Here is a 25,810-nt window from a genome sequence, read left to right on the forward strand (position 1 = left end):
CTGGAGACTGACACAAGGTAATTGCAAAAGATCAGGTAGTAAATATGGGATCAATAAATATACTGTAAATATCAGCTTGGGGATACCTACGTTCTGCCATTGGGCTCTATAGTAAATTAAGGATTCTTCAGTGCTTGCTTGATGTAGATCTTTGCCTGCGGCAACTTCCTGATGGAGTCCACCTTTGAGGAGCATGACAACCAGGAAATATGTTCTGAGCTAAAGCAATCCTTCCCTAAGACACAGCTCTTGGCAAACAAAGCACAGAGGGTTTCTGGGCTGATGTGGGCTCTCAGCTGGCCTTCTCTGAGCAGGGCACAACCCGTCCGACATGCCTATTCTTGACCCCAGCCTCAACTTGTTAAGATCACACCCAGAGTATAAATGCAAATACTGCTTGGGATTTGGGGGGCTCAGCCTGATCTGCAAGCCATAGATGATTTGCTTTGAAGCAACACACCGAAGAGTTAGACTCCTGTTATAGAATTCCTTTACAATAAAAAAAGTTTATTATTTTTTCCAAGTTATAAAAATTATACATGCAAAATATGGTCACAGACACCAGAAAGTATAAAAGTATAAAAAATAAAATAAAAAGTACCCATTACCACTCTATTCCCCAGAATTAATGCTGGTATATCTTGAACTTCTCTCAGATATATGTATGTATTTTTTTTTCTATACTTAGATTTTACCTCCATAGCATCATTGTTAATGGCATCCAGGTTTTAGAAGGATATTACAGTGAGATTTCCGTATGTGAATCAGGACCGAGTGGTTGTTTCTTGTTTTTCCTGGGCTTGATGACCTTAAAGAGGAAAGAGATGGTGATAAAACAGTTGAGATGCAACTGATTCTATCTTTCTCCCTGCACTGACTCTTTCTCCCAGCCACTGGCTATATTCCTTCTCTCCTTTTCCTGTAAGGCTCTTGCTTTCACTTCTCTCCTTCAGTGAATTCTGTCCTTTGAGTCACCCCACCCACCTTGGTTGAGACCATGAAATGAGGAAGTCACTCACACGCAGCATGAGTGCATGTGGACAGGGCCGAAGAGAGGAGGGAGCAGGTGTACTCAAGGCCAAGAGCTGAGGGGAAGGTTCTCACTGGGAAAATGAGTAGGAAGAAAGTGAGGCTATGAGGGAAAGGCTGGGGGTTTGAGGGCCTCAGAACTGGAGAGACCTAAGAGTGTGGACCTGCTGTGTGTCTAGAGGCATCAACTTTTGTATTGACCTGTTTCATTCCAGTATTATCCTTTGGTGATCTTCCCACAATCCCTCATGCATGTGTGTGTGATGAAGAGCGTGGACTTAATCCCGTAGTACCAATGCCCTCTGTCTGTGTAGACCGGTCTGTATATCTCACTAAAGGCTGGTCACTTTGTGTTTTGAGATATTCAGGGCACTCTTGATCATTTAGGTCTGGTATGAGCTCTGTTTAACATCCTCTGGGATAGAGGATATTCTCCCCATATCATAGATGATGAACATAAGGTTCCTGGTATTTAAGTTCACTAGCCAGTTAGGAAATCACAGAGCCAGGATTTGAAACAAATCTGCCTTAATGAAGCCCAAATTTACTAAATAATCTCCCTGCTTTGATACATTCAACCACCTCTATAATACTTAGTTAATTTTCTATACTTTGAAGGCCTCTCTGGGGCTTCTCTCTTCAAAGTGATTAAAAATCTCTCTCTCTCTCTCTCTCTCTCTTAAAGAAAGAATGATGGAAAGGACATCAATCTGGTTTTCGTAAAGTCTTCTATAATGGAAAAATGATGTTCCCCAGAAGTTCCCACCTTGATGAAACTGTGAATTACAGATCTCAGCTGTCTTGGATCCATGCTGAGTTCAAAGCAGATGAGTCTGAGTTTATCGCCTTCCTCACAGTTGACGTTGGTCAGTCGTCCATACACAAAGACCTCTATCTTCCCCGTATTATCTTGTATTTCATACAAAATGATGTTCTCACTCAACACGTTTTTCTACAAAAGAAAAGCAATGCCCTTCTCCTGAGAACTGGATCAGATTTCCACATCTATGAGAAACACAGGGTGTGGGTGTATACTTTTGTCTCTGACAGGGGTCCAGAAGGAGGGGTAAAAAATAGTTTAAATTATTTTGTCCAGCGAATTCTCCTTATGAGTCTGAGGATTTCCACTAGTCATCATTAAGTAGATTATATCATTTCTGTAATTCTTCTCCATTCTCTATTTATTCACTCCTCCAATTCTGCCCGAATCTTGAATCTAGATCATCTAGTCCCATTGTTCTAGGTTTCTTCTCACTCACTACTCACTAATTCTGCATATGCACCTGTGTGCACAGCCACTTACACAGAAGGCACAGGAAAGAACAGGGGTAGAAGGAAAGAGCCACCCTAGAAGACACCTTTAATGGAATATGGAATAAAACTTCCCATAGAAAAGTAAGGTTGGCCCCACTTAGTATTTCCATGATGTGTTGGGACAGAGATACCTTCACTAATTCTAAGAATAAACCCAAATTATGCATTTTATTGACCATATTAATAAACTGAGTAGTTAAAAAAATTTTGGGGGGAGGGACCATCAGAGAGGGAGAGAGAATCTTAAACATACTCCACACCCAGCATGGAGCCCAATGTGGGGCCCAATCTCATAATCCTGAGATCATGACCTGAGCTGAAATCAAGTTAGATGCTTAACCACCCAGGTGCCCCATAAATTGAGTATTAAGCAACATGACTTCTCTAGTGTTTTCAATATCCATAATTCCTATTAGATAATGCCAGAATCAGTTGCACAACAATTTTGATGAGCGATTGTGAAGAGAAGAGCACTTTAAGATTCAGATGATCAGAATCTGAGCTAACTATTGGAAACAGCTGCATTTTAGGGCAGAGTCATCTCTTTAGTTTTTACTCTGGTTGTCACAACTAGCATCCAAGTTTGAGAGGATAACTATTCACAGTTAACTTAACCTGCTACTGAAATGGGATGAAACAGAACTTAAACAAAATCATAAGAATATGTATACTAATAGAAAGTCTGCACTCTACTGGACCAGGATACTTGTGACCGGATCATTATATCTGATAAATGCCAAGGATTCTGGGAAATATCTTTCTGTAGAGTTTGCATGGCATTACCTTGGGAAGCAGATCATGAGGAGTTTTTCTAGCCCATATCCTGAAGCGGGAAGCTTCTACCCAACTACACTGGTCAGTGACCTCTTGAGTTCGTGTATTTCAGAAGTTAACCAGACTCTACTTGGCAAATCCAGATCTTCAAACTCTGGGGTTGCAGAAGAAATAGTACAAATCAATGGTGTTGGGCTTACCTTATGCACCTGATATATCCCACTCACAAATGTTCCTGGCTTTTGTGAGTAAAGAGTATTGATTTTAGGAGTTGCTTTTGCATTTTGGATTAGTCTGCTTGAGATTTCCATCTTTTGGTCAGAATTGACATCAGACACACGAGAGGTACCATACAGCTCCAGGAACCCATTGCGACCATGGTAATCTGATATGGCGATGATATTCTTTGGGATGAACTTATTCTTCAGGCTGACATGAAAAACCTTTACTTGGAAGAATTGGCTCTCAGTAGCCACGGTGGCATGGAACATCTTTTTCTCTGCTTTCATGGGATCATATGAAAATGGTTCTGTTGCTTTCAACACCATCACTTCCTTGGGGCCCTTCTGGAAACCCTCTTCTATGGAAGCTTCTGTGGGTACAACCTTCAATCTTGGTTTCTACTTGGAAGTACACACCAAAAAAAGGCACCGTTAGGAAAGGGAAAACAGTCACTTTCTAGCGAGAGCCACCTACGTTCAATTTTGAGACTCCAGAAATACCTGATTGGATGGGTTTGGGAGAAAAATGAGCTAGGCAGAAATGGCCGATCTGCTATGATGTAGCCCATGAAAGGCATGGAGAAGAGTTAAACATAGTTTTTTTTTTTTTTTTTTTTTTCATCCTTTTATGAGTTTGAGAGGAATAATATTTTTCTCTAAAAGTGATTAACCCAAGATGAAATGTATTTCTCCTAGGAGAGTTCTGTCATGTGTAGAGGAAGTAGGCAATAGCCATGTTGTCATGAAGGGGTTCCCAGTAGAGATGACGATGAATATATCATCTTAATTTACGAATCAACTCAGTTTAGTGAGCACAGTATATATATTTATAGCACAGCTATAAATAGGGAAGAAAATAAATCATCTTAGCAGCACTGACAGTGGGAAGGGCTCTAGTCCGAAACCACTGATTTCATCTGGAATCAGTTCCAGTAGATGTCGCAATAAAAGACAGAAACCACTAATCCGTTTCCAAGAAGTGCTATGCTAAAAAGAGGTTAAACAAGCACTGGAGAATCTCATGAACTTTCCTAATTTGGAAATGTCCTGGCTCCAGGCTCTTGAAGCGTAGCAGGATTCGCCGTCTGAAAATATGCTTCCTTGGCATAGAATTATATTGAACTGATTATTTAGAAAAATAGCAGATTTAGAAAAAGCTCTACAAAGAGAATAGAAATTGCCCTTCTGTAAGGAACATGCATTTATAAGAGTGTCTCTCTCTCTCTCCACCAGGAAGAGGACACCTCTAAACCACAAGAAAATTTTATGAGGAAAAACAACCTACGAAATCTGCATAACAAACACTCTTGTTTATCCCCTATCCTGGTAATCTCCCTATGTGGTCTCCACACCTTCCTTTCTCTTGTCTTTAGCTGAAGATGGTATTTCAGTGGGTAGTTTCGGCCACCTCAGGGAGTTACTACTTTTCCCCTGGTTTCTCCCAGGTATATATGAAGCATCTTTATTATAACAAACTTCTGCTTGCTTTTCTCTTATTAATCTGTCTCCTATTAAAGGGGTCTCAGCCAAGCGCACAGAAGGGTGATCGTACCACACTGTTCTGTTGGAATCATGGCAGGACCCTGAGGTGCATGTCAGTGGAGAAGCCAAGTGTCAGGGGAATTTCTCTGACATCTTGTCTCCCGAGTGGCCTGAATCACGTCAGAGTTTCAGGAGAGCACTTGGAATGAGAGGGTATTATCGATCTGTAAATGGAAGTTTGAAGGCAAGGACCAAGGTAGAAGTGCCAGGATTGCCTACAAAGCCGCGAGCTGGCTGTACCACAGACCAGCAATGCTTCTTGTGCTCTGACCTGGAAAACGATTATGGATCTACCCTGGCGCAGGCATGTCTAATGGAAACGTGTTCTTTTGCTCATTGCAGGTCTGAGGAATTCTGGAAATAACCTAAAGTCAGATAATACAGTTATTTTTCTAATTTATGGAATAACCATGTAATTTTTCTTATACGTTAAAATAAGAATTTAAATCTACATTCGTTGAGTTAAATAGCACTTTAAAGCATATTAAGTGACAAAAAAACTCCTCAAATTGGATTATAGAAAAATATATGTCATGTGACAAAATGATATTCTTTGTGCATACATAACAAAGGGTAAAATCAGAAAGACTATTTTTAAAATGTGACGTTTGATGTAAGAGAGATCAGATAATAAAATTTTACTTATTTTTGTCTGTGCATCTTGGTTTCCTAAATTTCCTAAGATAATATTAATTATGTAATAAAAATGGGAGAAGAAGAATGGGTGATAGTGCTCTGACTCTGTATTTCTACACTCTTTTCCACAATAAGTGGTCTCTGTTATGTATTGAGGAAAACACAAAAATAAAATCAAACAAATGACCAATTATATCCCATGTGGAATAAGGATGCTGTGGAGGGAATTGAGTTATGGGTGCTGACAACAGCAGGAATAAGAAGACAGACTTGAGGGACAACTGGGTGTCTTAGGCAGTTAAGGATAAACCTTTGGCTTAGTTCAAGATCCCAGGGTCCTGGGATTGAGCCCCTACAGGGTCCCTGTTCAGTGGGGAGACCGAGTCTCCCTTTACCCCTGTTGTTCCCACTTCTTACACACTCTTTCTCAAAAAAATAAATAAAATCTTAAAAAAAAGAAAAAAGACAGAAGTTGAGAAAATGTGTCCATAGGAAGCTGCCTTTAGCTGTTATGTGTGTACTGGGGGCAGGGGACAGCCTGGGTCAGGGGACAGCTTGGGAGAGGTCATAAACCATACTAGAGGTCAGTGACTGATATGCTGCTGTGCCATTCCTTTAGGTTGCCTGTGTATTCGACACAGAATGGGCATTGTACCCCTGAGTGCTGGCGGCCACTGGGGCTATGTCAGGGCAACACACAGGCAGGCCAGGGAAGAACTGATGCTCACACATCTCCACCTGCCTTTCCCTGTCATCCTCAGTTATTGTCCAAGATGAAAGGAGAGGACAGGCTCATTATAATATTTTTGAAAGCTGGGCGGGAAAAATAAAGGGATTCATTGAAAAGGAGCCGTGGGAAGATGTGACATGCTGCTGTCAGGGCATCGGGGAAGGCTTGCCAGAGGAGAGCAGTCAGGCTGGTGTCTAAAGAGTGGGTGTCTCTGGGCCAGGAAAAGATGGGAAGAATGAATTCCAAATGTCAGAAATAGCATGTGGTCACACAGCTGACACGGGAGGGAGCACTGAAGGCTGGACATGAGTCCGGAAGAGGCTCAGGAGGCTCAGAGGAAATGGCTGAAAGGAGAACTTAGGGGATAAACATCCTCGTATACTCATCTCCAATTGCCTGCCCACTTCCCACCCCTACTCCTGGACCAAGCTGGTAGACCTCTTGAGATCAGGAATTGTGTCAAAATGCATACTTTGTAAGTCACAATGGACTTCTAATACAACAAAATCCCAGTGTCGGCATTTGGCAAGCTAACGGGTGGTTGTTGGTATTTGGAGAATTTATACATAGTACGGAAGTTCTGAGAAGCTCTCTCAAGGTCATGGTGAGTCTGGTAGCATGTTGTGGAGGGGTACAAGTGGTGGGAAGAGGGTGGTGGTACCTTGGTTGTGGAACTGCTGCCTGGGGTCGGTGCAGGCATCTGCAGAGTCTGAGGGTAGCTACAAGTGGACTGTGTGCTCGTTGCAGAAGGTCCTGGAAGTGGACTCTGTCCCTGGGTTGGCGGGGTCCTCATAGATTCATTATTTTGTGTAGTTTCCATTTTCTTTTTCTGAAAGTAGATTTTCCCCCCGGTTAATGGTTTTCAGTATCAGATAACCCAGAACACATCTCTCTCTCTCTCTCTCTCTGTTCCTGTCTCTCCTCCCTCACTTTCCCTCCTTGTCTGTCTGTCTGTCTCTCCCCTTCTCTGCCTCACACAGAGCAGTATCTTCACTCTGGAATTACAGCACATGGGCAGATATCTCCAACATCCGCCCAGCTCGGAAACCAACAAGGATTTCCCATGTCACAAGTCAGATAATTCAAATTTCCTTGCTCTGTAGTGGAATTCTGTTCTACTTCTGCAGCCGACTGGCCTATCTATGCTCTTCCTCAGGAGAACACTGGATTCATGGACTGAGAGAAAGTCCTCCCAGGTTCTAAGGGAAGCAGGTCTCAGAAGAACATCGGCTGGGGTGAAGGATGTTCTATTAGCCAGGTCTTTATTTCCTTGCATCTGTGGCAAATAAGTCTATCAGTTTCCATCCCCCGTTCTTCGGGTCTAGAAAACCCCATGTTCATCCATTTGATGCTTTTTTTTTTTTTTTTAATCATTCCAAGAGATTCCCTTGGATTCATATTTCTAGAGGCAGGATCCTGACCAAGCAACCAAATCCCTCAGAGATCTCAACAACACAAGGCTGATGCAGGAATTCACCCAGGCCATTCCTAGGACCTGGGATTTTGTAATTGTTTAGCAAGTGCACAAGTGTCAGTAAAATCTTTGCTCTTGACTACCGCTACTTTTGCTAATGAAAGCCCCTGTGTACCATTCTACATCCAATCTAAGTTTGCCACAGTTCTACCACTTCTGGGATTCATTGGTCTAATTCATAAGGTGTCACTTGTTGACGAAGCTGTGGATGGGGGAGCTCTTGGAAATAGCTTCCTCTTCCATTAAGCTTCCTGATTAGAGCAAACACGGACCCCCTGCCCCACCTCCCTGAACCTCATTCCTCAGTAGATGGCATTCAGAGCCTGGGTTCTGGAAACAACATCCAACCATGACAGCGTCTATTCATCAACTTAAAAAACATAAGTTAAAAAATATTATAACATCCACACACCTACCATGTACTCAGTTCCCGATAAGTGTTCAAGTGTAGAATTCTGAATTTCTCTCTCGGGGTGACCCTTGCAGAAAGCTGTGAACCTCTGCAAACCTCACTTTTCTCATTGGTGAAGTGGGACTAGCAATAGCTAGGGGTTTTATAAGGAAGAATGGAATCACATGCACGAAGCACACAGATTTTAGAATCCAGTCCCTAAATGTTTGATACACAGAAATGTCATTACTGTTATTAGCATCTCCTGTCTGGGCAGGGAGCTTGTATTTCCACATATTTCAGCCTGTGTATGTGACCCTCTCAAAGGCGTGGGGACTGCTTTACTAAAGAAGCTGCTCCATTTCTTTCTGCCACATGCAGTCATTTAAATTCTTTGTGCAGAACATTGTGAGCTTCTCCCAAAATCAGTTAAACCAAATGCTTCTATCTTAATGGCAAGATATGGATACTGAAATATGCTTTCTGATTGGATAGTGTTTAAAAATCATAAATGAATTATTTTCTCAGAGCTTACTTCCCTCATCTCCCTGCCCCATTCAGCAGAGAGGATGGTCTGAGTTGTTCACGTTAGGAGAGACAGAGAAGCAGGTCTCAAGGGTGTTACTGGCCTGTGTCTTGTTTTAAGAGAACAGAACAAACAACCCACACCTTAGAGAAAATCTTTGAGAGACCCCGTGACGAGCTAGAGCAAGGCTTTCCTGCTCACCTAATGAAGCATAGAGTGAACAGTCAGACATCCTTTTTACAGTTGTCTCTTGCAGGTGGCCGGATCCCAGAAGAGGAATGGCAGCTCAGGGGTGTGTGGGTGTAAGAGGCTGAGGAGATGGAGAGACCTCCCTGAGGTCCTTGTTCTCCAAGGATGTTTCAGGGCAGTAGAAGGATTCTTATATGAGAAGATGTGACCATGTCACCTGTACAGGCAGATGGGGACATGGAAAGTGTCACTTCGAACCCAGTATGCATGGCCAAAGTAGAGTTTTCCTGAAATGGGCAGCTATGCCATTGTCATAGCAGAGAGATGGGGGCTGAAGTTTCAATGACCAGATAAGGTCTCGGGCATCGCCCCCTGGCCTGGAGGCCAATGGGTGCTGGTTGCTAGCTGCATCCCACAAGTGTGGAGGGAAGACTGTGGAGGGAATATGAATTATGGGTGCTGACATCAGGAAGAATAAGAAGACAGAACCTGAGAGAAACCTTGTCCCTAGAGAGTCTGTCCTCAACTGCTATGTGTGTGTGTTGGGGGCTGATTATAGTCTGGGTCAGGGGGCACCTGGGTGGGGAAGCGTACTCTACTAGAGGACAGACAGTGAGTAATATGCTGCTTTGCCATCCCTCGGGTTGGCTGCATGTTCACCACAGAATGGACATTGTACCTCAGATCTCCGGCAGCCTCTCTGTCCATGTCATGGTGCCACAGAGGCACTGTGAAGGAGTTGATTCACTCACATCTCCACTTGTCTTTCTCTATCATCTCTTATATAGCCAACCTGGGGTTTTTGTCCCAGAAGAAAGGAGAACATAGGCTCATTATAGTGGCTGAAAGTGGAGGCAGGAAAGATAAAGGGACCCTTGAAAGGGAGAAGTGAAAAGAAGTGATGTATTGTGGTTGGGGTGTCGGAGTGGACTTGCCCGAGGAAAGCAGTCAGGCTGGTGTCTGAAGGGGGGTGTCACTTGGCCAGTGTAAAGATAGGAGCAATGAATTCCAAGTCACAGAAATAGCATATATGCACACAGCTAACATGGCAGGGAGCACTGACGGCTGGACATGAACCCAGAAGAGTGGTCAGTAAGTCAAGAAGAAAGAGAGGAATGGAAGGCAAAGTAGGATCATGAAGGAGCTCCTGTTGTGATGAGCACTGGGTTTTCTACACAACAAATGAGTCACTTAACACTAGATCAAAAACTAACCATGTACTCTATGTTGGCTAACCAACGTAACAATAACTTTTAAAACTATTCTCTTATGTTCATCTCCAATTGTCTGTCCACTTCCCACCCTTACTCCTAGACCAAGCTGGTAGACCTCCTGAGATGAGGAATTATGTCAAAATGCATACTTTGCAAGTAGCAAAGGATGTGTAATACAACAAAACCTCAGTGTCTGCATTTGATAAGCTAATGAGTGGGAGTTGTTTTTTAGGGAATTTTTACAGAGTACAGAAGTACTGAGAAACTTTCTCAAGGTCATGGTGAGTCTGGTAGCATGTTGTGGAGGGGTACAAGTGGTGGGAAGAGGGTGGTGGTACCTTGGTTGTGGAACTGCTGCCTGGGGTCGGTGCAGGCATCTGCAGAGTCTGAGGGTAGCTACAAGTGGACTGTGTGCTCATTGCAGAAGGTCCTGGAAGCGGACTCTGTCCCTGGGTTGGCGGGGTCCTCATAGGTCCATCATTTTGTGTAGTTTCCATTTTCTTTTTCTGAAAGTAGATTTTCCCCCCGGTTAATGGTTTTCAGTATCAGATAACCCAGAACACATCTCTCTCTCTCTCTCTCTCTCTCTCTCTCTCTCTCTGTTCCTGTCTCTCCTCCCTCACTTTCCCTCCTTGTCTGTCTGTCTGTCTCTCCCCTTCTCTGCCTCACACAGAGCAGTATCTTCACTCTGGAATTACAGCACATGGGCAGATATCTCCAACATCCGCCCAGCTCAGAAACCAACAAGGATTTCCCATGTCACTCTGCAAATTTAAACAAGTCAGATAATTCAAATTTCCTTGCTCTGTAGTGGAATTCTGTTCTACTTCTGCAGCCGACTGGCCTATCTATGCTCTTCCTCAGGAGAACACTGGATTCATGGACTGAGAGAAAGTCCTCCCAGGTTCTAAGGGAAGCAGGTCTCAGAAGAACATCGGCTGGGGTGAAGGATGTTCTATTAACCAGGTCTTTATTTCCTTGTACCTGTTGCAGATCAGCATATTGGTTTCCATCCCCTGTTCTTTGGGTCTAGAACATCCCAAATTCATCCATTTAGATGCTTTGTTTATCATCCCAGAAAGATTCCCTTGGATTCATAATTCTAGAGGCAGGATCCTGACCAAGCAACCAAATCCCTCAGAGATCTCAACAACACACAGGCTCATGCAGGAATTCACCCAGGCCGTTCCCAGTACCTGGGATTTCATAATTGTTTAGTAAGTGCACAAGTGTCAGTAAAATCTTTGCCCTTGACTACCATTACTTTTACTAACGAAAGCCCTTTTGTACCATTCTACGTCCAATAGAAGTTTGCCACATCTCTGCCACTTTTAGGATTCATTTGTCTAATTCACAAGGCGTAACTAGTTGATGAAGCTGTGCATGGGGGAGCTCCTGGAAATAGCTTCCTCTTCCGTACAGCCTCCTGATTAGAGCAACCTCAGACCATCCACCATGCACAACCAGCCATTCCCCCCATGCTGTCAAGACCTCTTTCCTCATTAGAAGGCTTTCAGAGCCTGGGCTATAGAAACAATGTCCAGACATGCCCCTGTCTATTCATCAGTTTTAAAAAATAACTTAAAAAATATTGTAACACCCACCCACCTACCATGGGCTCAGTCATGACCACTAAGTGTTCAAGTGTTGAGTTCTGACATTCACTGCCTGGGTGGTCCTTCCAGAAAGCTGTGAACCTCTACAATCCTCATTTTTCCCATTGGTGAATCAGGACTAGCAATAGCATCCGAGTGACAAATGATAAGTGGTCCATCAAGGAAAGATGAGTTCACAGACAGGAAGCACAATTTCTAGAATCCAGTCACTAAATTTTCTATACAAAGGTGTGTCAAGATTGTTGTTAGCCCTTCATGCCTATGCAGGGAGCTTGTATTTCCATTGAGATCCGCAAATTTTTCATGCTTTGTGTGTGACCCTCTCTATGTATGAGAAATACTTTCCTAATACAAATAAAATCCCGAAGAGATATTACCTCATACCAGTGAGAATGGTAAAATTAACAAGTCAGGAAACAAGAAATGTTGGTGAGGATGCAGAGAAAGGGAAGCCCTTGCGTGCTATTGAGAGGAATGCAAGCTGATGCAGCCACTCTGGAAAACAGTGTGGAGGTTTCTCCAGAAGTTGAAAATAGAACTACTCTATGACTCAGCAGTTGTACTCCTAGGTATTTACCCCAAAGATACAAATGTAGTGATCTGAAGGGGCACGTGCACTCCAATGTTTATAGAAACAATATCCATAATAGCCAACCTGTAGAAAGAGCCAAGATACTTATCAATAGATGAATGGATAAAGAAGATGTGGCATAGAAATATACAATGGAATATTATTCAGCCATCACAAAAGATAAATTCTTAATATTTACATCAAAATGGATGGAATGGGTGGGTATTATGCCGAACAAAATAAGTCAATCAGAAAAAGGCAAGTATCTTATGGTTTCATTCATATGTGGGATACAGGAAACAGCACAGATGCTCATAGTGGAAGGCGGGGGGGGGGGAATGGAATGGAAAAAAAAGTATAGAGGGGATCAAACCATGAGATGCTGTTAAAAAAAGAAAGGAAGAAACTGAGGGTTGCTGTAAAGGAGGTGGGTGGGGGGGATGGGGAGCACTGGGTGATGGGCATGAAGGAAGGCATAAGATGTGATGAGTACTTGTTGTTGTACTTGTAGGTACAACTGGTAGGTACAGTTGTACTTGTGGGTACAACTGATGAATTGTTGAAGTCTATATATGAAAGTAATGAGGTAGCAAATGTTGGCTAATCAAATTTAAATTAAAAAAGAAGCTTCTCTATTTCTGTCACATGTAGTAATTTAAATTCGTGGAGAAGAACTTTTGGAAGCATCTCCTAAAATTATTTATACTGAAAACTTCTAAATCTGAATAATAGATTTGGATGCTGAGTTATACTTTCTGATTGGACAATGTTTAAAAATCATAACTGTTCGTTTTCCCAGAACTTACTTCCCTCATCTCCCTGTCCCATTCAGCAGAGAGGATGGTCTGAGCTGTTTGCTTCAGGAGAGACAGAGCAGCAGGTCTCAAGGGCAATATTGGTCTGTGTCTTGTTTTGAGGCAACAGAATAAAGAGAGCCCACACCTTAGAGAAAATCCTTGGGAGACCCCGTGATGAGCCACAGCAAGACTTTCCTGCTCATCTAGTGAAGCATAGAGTGAAGAGTCAGATACCTTTTTACAGGCATCCCGTGCAGGAGGCTGGACCCCAGAGGAGGAATGGCAGCTCTCGGGTGTGTAGGTGTAAGAGCCTGAGGGGGTGGAAGAGGCTCCTGGGGTCCCTGTGCTCCCAGGCGGTTTCAGGGCAGCAGGAGGATTCTTCTGTGTGAAGAAATGACCTTGTCACCTATATAGGCAGATGGGGACATATAAAGTGTCCTTTCCAAGCCAATATGCATGGCCAAAGTGGAGTTGTCCTAAGATGGGCATCTATGCCATTGTCATAGCAGAGAAAATGGGGAGCTGAGGTTCCACTGACTTGATAAGGTCACAGGCACAAGTGTCTAGCTCCATCCCTTAAGTTGTGGAGAGACTGTAGGGGGAGTAGGAGTCATAGGGGCTGACAACAGCAAGAATAAGAAGACAGAATTTGAAAAATCTTGTCCATAGGGAGTCTGCCCTCAACTACATGTGTGTGTAATGGGAGCGGGCTACCAGCTCGGTCAGGGACAGCTTGGGGGCAGGTCACAAACTATTCGAGAGGACAGTGATTACGATACTACTTTGTCCATCCCTCAGGTTGCGTGTGCACTTGTCACAGAATGGACATTGTACATCTGAGTGCTGGCAACCGCAGGGGCCCTGTCATGGCGGCGCAGAGGCAGATGCGGAGGAGGGGATGCATGTCTGTGGCACTCACCTGCCTACCCTTGTCCTGCGTTTCTGAGGTTATTGTCCAGGAAGAAAAGAGAGCGTAAGACTCATATAATGATTGCAAATGCTGGGTAGGAAAGGTAAAAGGACCCACGAACGGGAGCAGTAGGAAGATGTGATGTATCGTCCTCGGGCGCTGGGGAAGTCTTGCCAGAGGCAAGCAGGCAGGCTGGTGTCTGAAAGGAGCTGTCCCTGGGCCAGTGCAAAGATAGGAGCAATGAATTCCAAATCACAGAAGTAGCACGCATTCGCATAGCTAACATGAGGAGGAGCACCGCATGTAGGACACGAGTCCAGAAGAATGGCCAGCAAGTCAAGAAGAAATGGTTGAATGAAGAACAGAAGGGATAAGCATCCTCTCATGTTCATCTCCAATTGTCTGTCCACTTCCCACTCCTACTACTGGACCAAGCCAGTAGACCTCTTGAGGTCCGGAATTATGTCAAAATGCAATCCTTGCAAGTAGCAAAGGACGTGTAATACAACAAAATCTCAGTGGCTGCACTTGGTAAACTAAGGGGTGATTTTTGGTATTTAGGGAATTTATACATAGTAGAGAGTGACTGAGAAGGTCTCTCAAGGTCATGGAGAGTCTGGTAGCATGTTGTGAAGGTGTATAAGCATGGGAAGAAGGAGATGGTACCTTAGTTGCAGAACTGCTGCCTGGGGTCGGTGGGGGCATCTGCGGAGTCTGAGGGTAGCTACAAGTGGACTGTGTGCTGGTTGCAGATGGTCCTGGAAGCGGACTCTGTTCCTGGGTTGGCTGGGTCCTCATAGATTCATCTTGTTGTGTTGTTTTGATTTTCTTTTTCTGAAAGTAAGTTTCACCCCTGGTTAATGGTTTCCAATATTAGATGAAACACATCATTACTACTGAGCAAATCAAGTTTTTATTACTAGTTTCTAATTATGTCAAAATTTCTGTGTTCCTGAAATCCAGGAGGTACTTGGATTCAATCCCGCTAAGAGATGATGGCAAAGCAGGCAGCCCACACATATAATTGATTCACACAAGAGCCTGGGAACCCTCCTCATCCCTGGGAAGAATGCTGTACCGGAATTTATAAAATTTATGTTTGAATTTTTGTCTCTTTGAGCAGGCTTGGCAAGCTACTCTCCTAGTGTGACTTCCAATTTTGTGCACATGTAAGGAGGGGTCACGACTTCACATCTCCTTCATGGGGACTTATCCGCACTTGTGATGTGCACACAGTTCCGAAACATCACGGTGATCATAACTAGGGGTGCTGCCTCTGAACCTCGTTTTCACTCTGCTCCTGGAATCCCTTTTTCCCGATTCTTGTATTTGCAGGTTGAGGAATGAGTAAAGCACTTGGTGTACGTAAGAAGGTAATAAGTGATAGAACCTAGAAGAAGCTCCTTCCACGGGACCTTCTCCATCCTACCTTGGACATGACTGCGTCATGGACTGATCCCGAAGCTTCGTTCACAGTAGACGTGGATTCATCAGTTCTGGGGGAGTCCTGCCTTCTTTTCTTCATGGGTTCTTTCCCTCTTGCTCCGCTTTGCCTCATAACTGAAGCAGTTAAAAAAACAAGATGATGAATCCCAGGAGCTGGCTGAGGGCAGCTGTAGCACTTCCATTCCTGCATCCTCTCAGCTCGTGTTTGTGGGTCTGGGATGCTGGTGTGCTCCCCTCCTGCATCAGCCCGCGGACCAGAGCACAGGCGCAGACTCACAAAGCCAGTTCCCTTTCTCCCCCAGGTACATGAGCACACCCCTCCAATCCCCTGCACTCCCAGGTACCTCAGTCAAACCCTTTTCCCACCTTATCCTATGCGTTCTTTTTAAAAATCTGTAGTTTTAGGACACCTGGGTGGCTCAGTCCGTTAAGCGTCTGCCTTTGGCTCAGGTCATGGTCCCAGGGTCCTGGGATCCAGCCCCTCAACAGGCTCCCTGCTCAGAGGGAAGCCTGCTTCTCGCTCTGCTCCTCCCCCTGCTTTGCTGCCTCTCCCATTGTCAAATAAATACATAAAATCTTGGGGGAAAAAAAAGAATCTGCAGCTTTCATAATTCATGTGGTGGGTTAACTCCTATGGAACGTCTGTTTGAATTACAGAAACCAGAGAAGGAAAATCTGATCTAATTGGTGATAAGACGAGTTGGTGATACTGGACTTAACGTTTTAAAATATTTTTAGAGGAGGCAAAATCTTCACATCTCTGAGAATTAGCTTTTTCTTTTAAAAAAGTTATGTTCTTTAGCAAGAAACTTTTAGTCATATTTCATAACTTTTAGTAACTTTTAGTCATGTTTCTTGCTAAGGAACATAGTAATGATGGCATAAATAATGTAACAGAGCACCAAACGGACTGAACGAAGAATTTTTAAATCTTACGATTTTTCCTCATTTTTCTTTGTCCCTCTTCAACGTTTTGTAATATGTAGAAGCCTCTGCCTTTCCTCATCAACTCTTTCTGCTTTTTTCTTTACCCACACCCCCAAAATACACCCTGTAAAATATAGTGGACCTCTTTATAGTAAAGGGATTGTCTAAACTGTCTACTTGTTGGTGTCTGAAGGGCTACCTCGTCTCGGCTACCCACTTGGAAATTGGGAAAGGGATCACTCAGCTATGCCAATTCCAGGGCTCCCTCTGATGTGGGGGACCCGGACCCTGACAGTGAGGGCTCCTGCCCATTACCTTTTTTCTTCTCATTTTTAAGAATTTTAACAACGTCTCCAAGCCCTTCTATGTCTTTGAACAGATTTACTAGCTTGTCCACGCAGGCAGGCCCTGGGAACTTCTTTTCCATCAGGTCAGCAATCTGGACCTTATTATACTCTTCTTGCATTTTTCTGGTGAGTCTCAGATCGCGGGCCAGCAGGGACTTGACGATGCTGAACTGGTACTCGTTGATGGCCTCCAGTCCCTTCAGCAGAATAATCCTCTTGTAGTCACTCCCCATCTCTCCGGGTGCGGCTGAGCCTGAAAGAGAAAAATACCGTACGGTGTTATACCTTCATCCGGATGGTTTAAAAGTTCGGTTCGGGTGAGGGAGGCACCCATGCCAAGGCGTCGTCCTTGCGTGTGTGTGTGTGTGTGTGACAAAGAGGAACTTAATTTCCAGGTGTGTCACTGTGGGAAATGGGTTGAGAACTGCTACATTGGGGACTTCTAAGAAATTCTTTCCTTTTAGTAATGATAGTTGAGTTGGGTGGGGTTGGGGGTGGGTGTGGTGGCAGGAGGTCTGGAAAGAGGTAGTTGATGCCCTGTGTGGAGTGAGGGCTGTCGGGGGTCGGAGTCACAGTCCTAATAGATCAGGACTATTTGGTAGTTGTTTTGCTGGAGTTCTACTTTCTTGCTAGAGCAGGCACCCAGCAGTTATTGGCTGAAGTTATTTCTACAGTTGCTTGATTTTACCTTTCTAGGCTGAATTCCTCTTATTAGTTCTTGGAGAGCCGGCTCCCCCGTATAGAGCCCCATTTTTATCCCAGTCGACATCCTCCAATCATTCCCCATTTTGGTTTTAAAAAATTTCTTGCTTTTTAGCCTAACTTGGAAAGCCTTGAATAATCTGCATCATTTTTACATCTGTAACTTTTGTATTTTGCATGTCATATGTTCCAGAAATACACAATATACCTTGTCTTCCCAAGTTTCATGACTTTGCTAATTCCCTCCCTGCTTCCCAAAGAGCCAGCCTCACTTTTCTTCCTCCCACCACCTTCTTACAGCCTTCAAGGCTCCACTGAGGCTTTGTCTCCTGAAACCCACCAGAGTCCCCTTTTGGGCCTGGGTGTCGTCCTTTTGGGTCTCCTTATCACCGTGTGTACTTCCCCCGTGGGACTCAGTACATGGTAGGGATTCCAATTTTCTATTCAAAGTCATAAATTCTTTTCATTTACGGACAGCGTGTTTGTGTGATTTTTGTATAATTAGCATGTTCAGATTCCCAGGGCTAAGAATTATTCCTCCTTGAGAGAATGTGAGCATTTCCAGATTCATCAGGCCCATAGAGTGAAGGATAAAACCCTAAGATATATTATGGGGGAATTGAAGATTATTAAAAACATAGTTAAAAACTCTGAAAGCTTCCAGAGATAAAGAGTGGGTCACCTGTAAAGCCTCAAGGATGAGATTGAAACTGATGTTCAAAGCAAAGCTGCCCACCACAGGAAAATAAGGTCAATTTTCATGTAGTTCTCATCCAAATTCCGTTATCCATTTCAAAATCGAGCAATTTTTAAAATGAAATTTTTGTGTTTTGTGTGTGTGTGTGTGTGTGTGTGTGTGTGTGTGACAACATAATTTATTTGCAAAATAAAACCAGATATGAGGTGACAGGAGACAATGTTTATTCTTTATTCATTCCACCTAACTGAACATTCCTAAGTTTTACTGTTAAAATATTAGTGTATTTGGGGCACCTGGGTGGCTCAGGGGGTTAAAGACTCTGCCTTCGGCTCAGGTCATGATCTCAGGGTCCTGGGATCGAGCCCCACATCAGTCTCTCTACTCAGCGGGGAGCCTGCTTCCTCCTTTCTCTCTGCCTGCCTCTCTGCCTGCCTGCTCTCTTAAAAAAAAAAAAAATATATATATATATATATATATATATATATATATACACACACACATACATATACATATACATATGTATTTATGGTGTCTAGTATTACAGTATTTAAAGTAGGTGTGTTAAATAGCCTTTCCTTTCTAAAATGCCCCAATTCTGAATTCCAAAACATATGTAGCCCCAGGGGTATCAGAAGATGTATTGTTTATGTATCTTGAGGGCAAAATAATTTTAAGAGGTGAATTTTAAGCTAGTCCAAATCATATTTAAATGTGAGGGTCTCAGAAACTATTCTCTGATATTCAAGGCCTTGGTAGTTTAGAAGATAAAGTCCTATACAGAGACATCTATTGGAGGAAATATTCGACACCAAAAATAACACAAAGAGCCAAGAAATACCACAAGCCCAAAGGTAAGTAAGAGCTGGAACCGAGCCTGATCTGGTGTACCTAGGCCTTCCACACGCATACAGCCCTGACCCAAGACAAGAGAGACAACACCTCCATAAATGGCCTACCCAGATAAGTGACAAATTGCATTTGTGGAGGAAAATGCATTTATGCAATCTGCCAATAGAGTATTAACAAAAGATCATTTAAAGGTGGGAAAATGAAAGAAAAATACTTTATCATGCAAAGAGTAACTAAAAGAAAACCCAGTTTATCTATACGAGTGTTGCTTGAAATAGACCTGAAGATGAAAAGCATCCCCAGAGTGCAAGACAACCATAAAGGCTGACCTCCTAGTTGTCATTATGCATTTACCTGCTAATTGTAAATATATGTTATTGATACTTTATATTCCTTTCTAATGCTACAAATATTACATAATATGTCTTATAACATGATTGACATATTATAATATAGAAATTGCATTTGTAGTATTATGTAGCATGTTTCTCCTCACTCATCCACACACACTTTTATATACATGTGTACATCTATACATAATTACATAAGTAATGTACACTATGTTATTGTATATATAAATTTGAGGGAACTATAGGACAAAAACCTCACAATTTTAGGGTAGGAGATTTCTGTTTTTAAGATTTTATTTATCTATTTGACAGAGATCACAAGTAGGCAGAGAGGCAGGCAGAGAGAGGGGGAAGGAAGCAGGCTCCCCAAGGAGTAGAGAGCCTGATGCAGGGGTCGATCCCAGGACCCTGAGATCATGACCTGAGCTGAAGGCAAAGGCTTTCACCCACGGAGCCACCCAGGAGCCCCTATGGTAGGAGATTTTAACATATCTCTTAATTATTAAATAAATAAGGTAAAAAATTCAGTAGAGGCTTAGGAACTAGGACTAACATTATTAATAAGCATAACCGACAGGTTTACGTAACATACATAAGATTCCAAAATCAGCATTAAAAATCTCACACTCTGATCAAGCACATAGGAACTATTGTTATGCAGGTCGCACAGAAAGTCCCTCAACAGTTCTGAAACTCTGTTTGTGGCGAAATCTCCTCCTCTTTCTCCTATACTTTGCCACTAGGAAAAAAATCAGTAATTTTCAGGAAGGCAGACAGTAATACTAAAAGGAACTGGAAAACCAGCTCTGGTGGTACCATCTGGAGTATAATATGAAGATTAAACTGCCTTACTAGAGGTAAACATGTTTTTGCATAACTGTGTCTGGGGAAGTGAAACTTTTTCTGCTCTGTGCATGTATATGGGTGTGTGAGTGTCTTCTAAAATCAGGATAAGACCACAATGCAGCTTTTTTTTTTTTTTTAAAGATTTATTTATTTATTTAACAGAGATCACAAGTAGGCAGAGTGGCAGGCAGAGAGAGAGGAGGAAGCAGGCTCCCTGCCGAGCAGAGAGCCCGATGCGGGGCTCAATCCAAGGACCCCAGGATCATGACCCAAGCTGAAGGCAGAGGCTTAACCCACTGAGCCACTCACGTGCCCCCACAATGCAGCTTTAAATCCAGATGTATTTTTTTACTTATTATTATGTTCTGATAGTTTCCTTGTGCTCCTAATTTGACTTCTGACCAGAACTGTACCAAGATTACCAAGAGTTTCCTGAACACCACCGAGGGAAGAAAACCAGACCCTTTTTCTAAGGTAACTGGTGCCAGTAGTCACCTGCGGAATAGATTTTAAAGTTTTCCACAGTCAAAATGCGCCTCCTTTCGTTCAGGTGTCAGCTGTGGTGATAAACATGCCTGCTCCTTGTCTAGGTAGTAAAGGATTAGAATCAAGCTACTCATGCTTTCATGTCCCCAACTATAGTTGATACCAGCCCCCTACCCCAATTCTTCATACACTAACCCCTGCCTACTCCCCGGTTGTCTTGGGCTCAGCCAGCAGGTGCCCACAGCTGTCTGCAGAAAGCCACAAGCCTCACCTTGCTGAAAATCTCCAGGAGTCTGGATCCTGATGTCTTCTTCAGAAATTCAGGAATCTCTGCTTATGTTGTTTGAGGAGGAAGATAAGTCGACAAAGCCTTCAGAGGATGAACTGCAGGGTGTGATGACCTCCTGGAGGGCGGAGGGAAAAGAAGTATTTGGAAAGCTAGCAAGCGCAGATGGCTCTAGTAGAGTCCCAGAAAACTCGGCGGGCGGGGGTTTCCTCACGGGGCACGGCCCCCTGGATGCAGAAGTTGCAACACAATGTCGAGACTCCTCCCTCCGAGGCTCTTAGCTTTCGATTTCCTTAGTCAGAGAAGATCAACAGTTTCCTTCCTGTATGTGCCTAATCAAAAATGAAAGATTATAGCAAAGGTATAAGTGAGTGTTTTGTTACAAATGCCAGTAGATGGCCGAGTGCCAACATTACAACTCCAGCACACTGGTGGGTGGGTCCTCAGAGACCTGTATTCCCGTGGATGATGCTCAAATGTAAGAAAAGTTAGGATGAGTCACCGGACTGCTTATCCCTCTCTTCCTGTTCTCAGAGTGGCAGGAGGAGATGCTGGAAGAGGCGTGTCTCTCTGCTCACCCTTGACTGTACCTCCTGGAAGAGGGTAGGTTGGCTATGGAATCACTCTCGGTTTAACTAGTGCCTGAAGCATTCACCCAGCTAGTAACTGACATACCCGGAGCTTGGCAGAAGTAGAAGGTCATTACCGATGTGTGAGTTCTTAGTTGGAGAGGCGGCCCTCTCAGCTGAGACTAGGCTACTTTACTTCACTGGTCAAATTAATGATCACTCACATTGCTTGAAATAGACCTGAAGATGAAAAGCATCCCCAGAGTGCAAGACAACCATAAAGGCTGACCTCCTAGGGTCAGATAGCTGAAGTCTAGAGGTGGGAGCGTCGGAAAACTCCACCAAAGTGTGAGTAAGTCGTGGGGAGGCAAGGGGACCTGGCAAGATGTCCACAAACACACGTGGTGTCCCTCCTTCTTTGCTGCAGGTGGAAGCTTTTATGGATCCGTGGAGCTGCTCTTAAGGTAATGCGTGAAGAGGGACATTAGGGAGGTCAGAGAGGTCCCCATCCCAGAGATCAGAGATCATACGGGAATGACCATATCAGGCTATTTTCCTGCTCTTTTTCTTGTCATCAGGTGGAATAATGTCCTTGGTTGGGACTCCGGTGTGCAAACACGGATTACTGTCTTCAATAAGGACAATTCAGAGCAATGCCCCATAATTCATACAGTGCAATTGGAATTTTAATAGATGAAACAAAGGAATGCTAAAAATGTGCATTTTTCCTAATAGGCAGTAGTCAAACAATTGATGATTTGTGCCGTCGTGCAGAAAGCTCCCTAGTAGAACATACATAGAAGAACTCTTGATACAGAGAACAGATACACTTACATGACTCTTCATTACCTGAAGGATTAATTCACATAGTCAAAATCTTCAGGAGAAGTCCCCACTGGATTGGAGTCCTGTGTGCCAAAGCTAACACACTCTCTGTTTTTGTGAGTAAAGCTTTATTGCAATACGGACATGCTCATTTACTTATGCATTGTCTATGCCTGTCTTCATGGTGCCGCTGTGGAGCAGACCAGCCACAGAACCTAGGGTTCACTCGATGGCTCTTTATAGAAAAACAAAAATGTTAGTCAACCTGCACCCTAAGCTATCAATCTAGGAGACAGCAGAGCGAATCTAAGGAGAAAAGCAGAAGTAAGCAAAAGAACAATTACATCAGAAAACCACAATTAGGCCTTCTCAAATCCACACTGGGCTCATGGAGGAAAGCTTAGTGACAAAGTTTGCATCTCAGAGAAAGAAACAGAAAGGGCGGGTATAGGCTGAACTGTGTTCCCCCAAATTCATGTGTTGAAGTCTCCCCCCAACCCCGCCCTGTGACTGTATTTGGTCGGAGATCAGGCTTTTAAGGAGGCAGGTAAGTTAAGGTGATGTCCTAAGGGAGGGGCATTAATCCAATGGGACTGGTGCTTTTCTAAAAAGAGGAGGTTTTAACCTACCCAGAGAGCAGGGAACACCGTGTGAGGACACAGTGAGAAGATGATGGCCTGCGAACTGGAACTCAGGAGGAAGCAAACGTTTGACAATTTGATATTGGATTTCCAGCTTCAAGAACACTGAGGAAATAGATTTCTGCTGTGTAAGCAGCCCCCCCCCACCACCCCCAGTCTGTATATTTTGTTAGGGCAGCTGTAGCCAAGGAGCCCGGGAGGAGCGGCGGTATCCTGATCTTCAAGAGCTGGAAGCGTTGGCCGGCTTGATTTATGAATTCACAGGACCACTGGTCACCCACACAGCTTGCTGTCCTGGTCCTTCCACGGAAACGCAAAGCATGATAGAGGTTTACATGGGGCATCAGTGTTGCATCCCTGAGTTCACGCACAGGGTCCCAGGGCTCCCTATCGCTTATTACATATTGCTAGATTCAATTTTTAAGGATTTAAGAAAGTATGTTTACATTTACTTTCATGAGGGATATTGGCTTCGATGTCTCTTTTTGCTTGATCTTTATCTGATTTGGGTATGATGGTGATATTGGCATTTCTAAATGCATGTGTCTAAGATCAGTAATAAATACGTCCTCCTTAGTCGCTTGATAGAATCATCAAGTGTTTATTCCCAGAGCTTTTACTGTGGAAAGATTTTTATTACAAATGAATTTCCTTGTGTAGATATAGGGACATTCCGATGTTCCGTCTCTTTATGAGGCAGTTTCAGTAAGTTGTGTTTTATAGGAATTTTGGCCATTGGATCTTAGTAACCAAACCTACTGTCCTCAAGTTGTTTAAGTATTTTTATTATTATTATTATATTTTAAGTATCTGTAGGAGCTGCAGTGTCCCTGGAAAGTGGTCATTTCCATCATCTCCGTAGTGGACACCATGTGCAGTCCCACTAGACAGACCATCTTTGAGGAAGGATATGCGGGAAAGCCTCACTACCTCACTCCCGGAGCAGAAAACAAGAGTCTGGCGTTTAACCAGCTGTCCCCTACGGGCGCCCCCAATTTCTTTTACAGAAGACCTCTCAGTTATTTACCCACTTTTTACAGTGAAGACCCAATTTCTTTCTGATGTAAAGTAGGTTACTGTGAAACACGTTTTTTCCCTCTGCAGCCGAATTTCCCCATCCCCTCTCACGCGCATTGAGCCTCCGCGGGAGGGACCCAGTCACACTGCCCCATGCTTCCAGCATCTGCTCGTGATGCTTCCTCTACCCAGCGACAGCTCCCATTCCTCCACTCTGCCAAGAACGATACTACTGTGCCCTGATGAGCCACAAGGACTGTGATAAGCGATGTGTACGTATTCTCCTACTGACCTTTCCAATCGACCGGTGAGCGAGAGGCTTTCTCCACGTGAGAGAAGTCCATCCAAGCTCTTTTCCCCACACAACACAACCAGGGAATGATGGAGCTAGAGCTGAGCCAGGCCTATCTGACTCCAGAGCCCTCGCTTTTAACTCCCAGCCATGTCCTTCCTGACACTGCTCATGTCTACAAATCTTCTATCACTTAGCACAAGTTTCATATCCTTTTAAAACCTAATATTAACCACTCTGAAAAGAGCATGTTGGCAAATATGCAGAGAAAGGGGAACCCTTGTCCACTGTTGGTGGGAAAGCAAACTGGTGAGCCACTTCTCAAAACCTTCCTCAAAAAGTTAAAAAGAGAACTACCCTATGACCCAGCAATAGCACTACTATGTGTTTATCTAAAGATACAAACATAGTGGTTCGAACGGGCACCTGCACCCCGAAGCTTATGGCAGCAATGGCCACAATCGCTAAAATATAGAGAGTCCAGATGTCCATTGGCAGATGAATGGATAAAGAAGATGTGATTTTATATATATATATATATATCCCCCAACGATCAAAAAGAATGAAATCTTGCCATTTACAACAATGTAGATTAAACTAGAGTGTATTATGCTAAGTGAAGTAAGTCACTCAGAGAAAGACAAATACCATATGATTTCACTTATATGCAGAATTTAAGAAACAGAATAGATGAACATAGGGGAAGAGAAGGAAAAAGAAATAAGATGAAATCAAAGAGGAGGGAAACTCTAAGAGATTCTTAACTACAGGCGATCTTAATTGAGGGTTGCCGGAGGGGAGATGGTTGGGGGTGGAGTAAATGAGTGATGGGTTAAGCAGGACACTCATGATGAAACCGTGTGTTGTATGCAAGTGATGAATCACTAAACTCTACCCCTGAAACCAATGCTACACTAGATGTTAGCTAACTAGAATTTAAATAAAATCTTGAGGGGAAAAAAATAAAGTCCATATGAAGGTAAGCTTAGATATCCTTACTTAATATATCCTAATAAAACTCTTCGTCTAATTTATTAGCACATTGTTGACACTCTCATACTTCTGGTGTCAGCTGAATTCCTGTGGTGTAAAACCACAGGAATGTAGTTTTCCCAAAGTCTACACCTTTTTTTTTTTTTTTTTTTTGTCTCTTTGGAAAACTAAGGTTGGTCTATAAGGCTCCCACCTGTATGGAACTATAAATTCCATATATAAACTTTGACCTCTGGCTTGTTACTTTCAGTTAAAAGCAAAAGAGGGGATGCTTATCTACTACATCACACTTGAGATTGTACCATTTTCTTTCCCTCACTCCATATATCTTTTCTATATCATTCTCTGTTTCATCGTGTTCTTATTCCTCTACAAAATATGACTATCTTGATATCTAATATGGCTACAGGAAAATTAGATGTTATGGACACATTCGGAAGAGGGGACATTGGGGCACAAGCACCAAGTAGGAATTCATTTGAATTATCAGGTGACATTCTTTCCTCTCCCACTTGAATTCTTCTTCCACTAAGCTCTTCTTCCCTGGCATTTGCAATCCGTGTCTCAGTTTTAACATTCTGTGTTCTTTCTTTTGCCCCC

The 25,810-nt window shown here is 43.3% G+C and overlaps 1 protein-coding gene across 1 annotated transcript; it reads right to left on the reverse strand.

Annotated features, from left to right (window-relative positions):
- Positions 1-486: 486 nt before the first annotated feature.
- Positions 487-21,405, reverse strand: LOC309849996 (pyrin and HIN domain-containing protein 1-like). The gene is made up of 9 exons (XM_082703096.1): positions 20,859-21,405; positions 16,623-16,907; positions 15,364-15,494; positions 14,601-14,768; positions 10,379-10,546; positions 6,908-7,075; positions 3,318-3,737; positions 1,796-1,981; positions 487-808 (listed from the first exon to the last, which is right to left on the reverse strand). The coding sequence occupies exons 2-9, from the start codon at positions 16,885-16,887 to the stop codon at positions 740-742; spliced, it is 1,575 nt and encodes a 524-aa protein (XP_082559222.1). The 5' UTR covers positions 16,888-16,907; positions 20,859-21,405; the 3' UTR covers positions 487-739.
- Positions 21,406-25,810: the final 4,405 nt, after the last annotated feature.

This window comes from Mustela nivalis, assembly GCF_964662115.1.
Source record: "Mustela nivalis genome assembly, chromosome: 16".
In the NCBI taxonomy this organism is placed as follows: Eukaryota; Metazoa; Chordata; class Mammalia; order Carnivora; family Mustelidae; genus Mustela; species Mustela nivalis.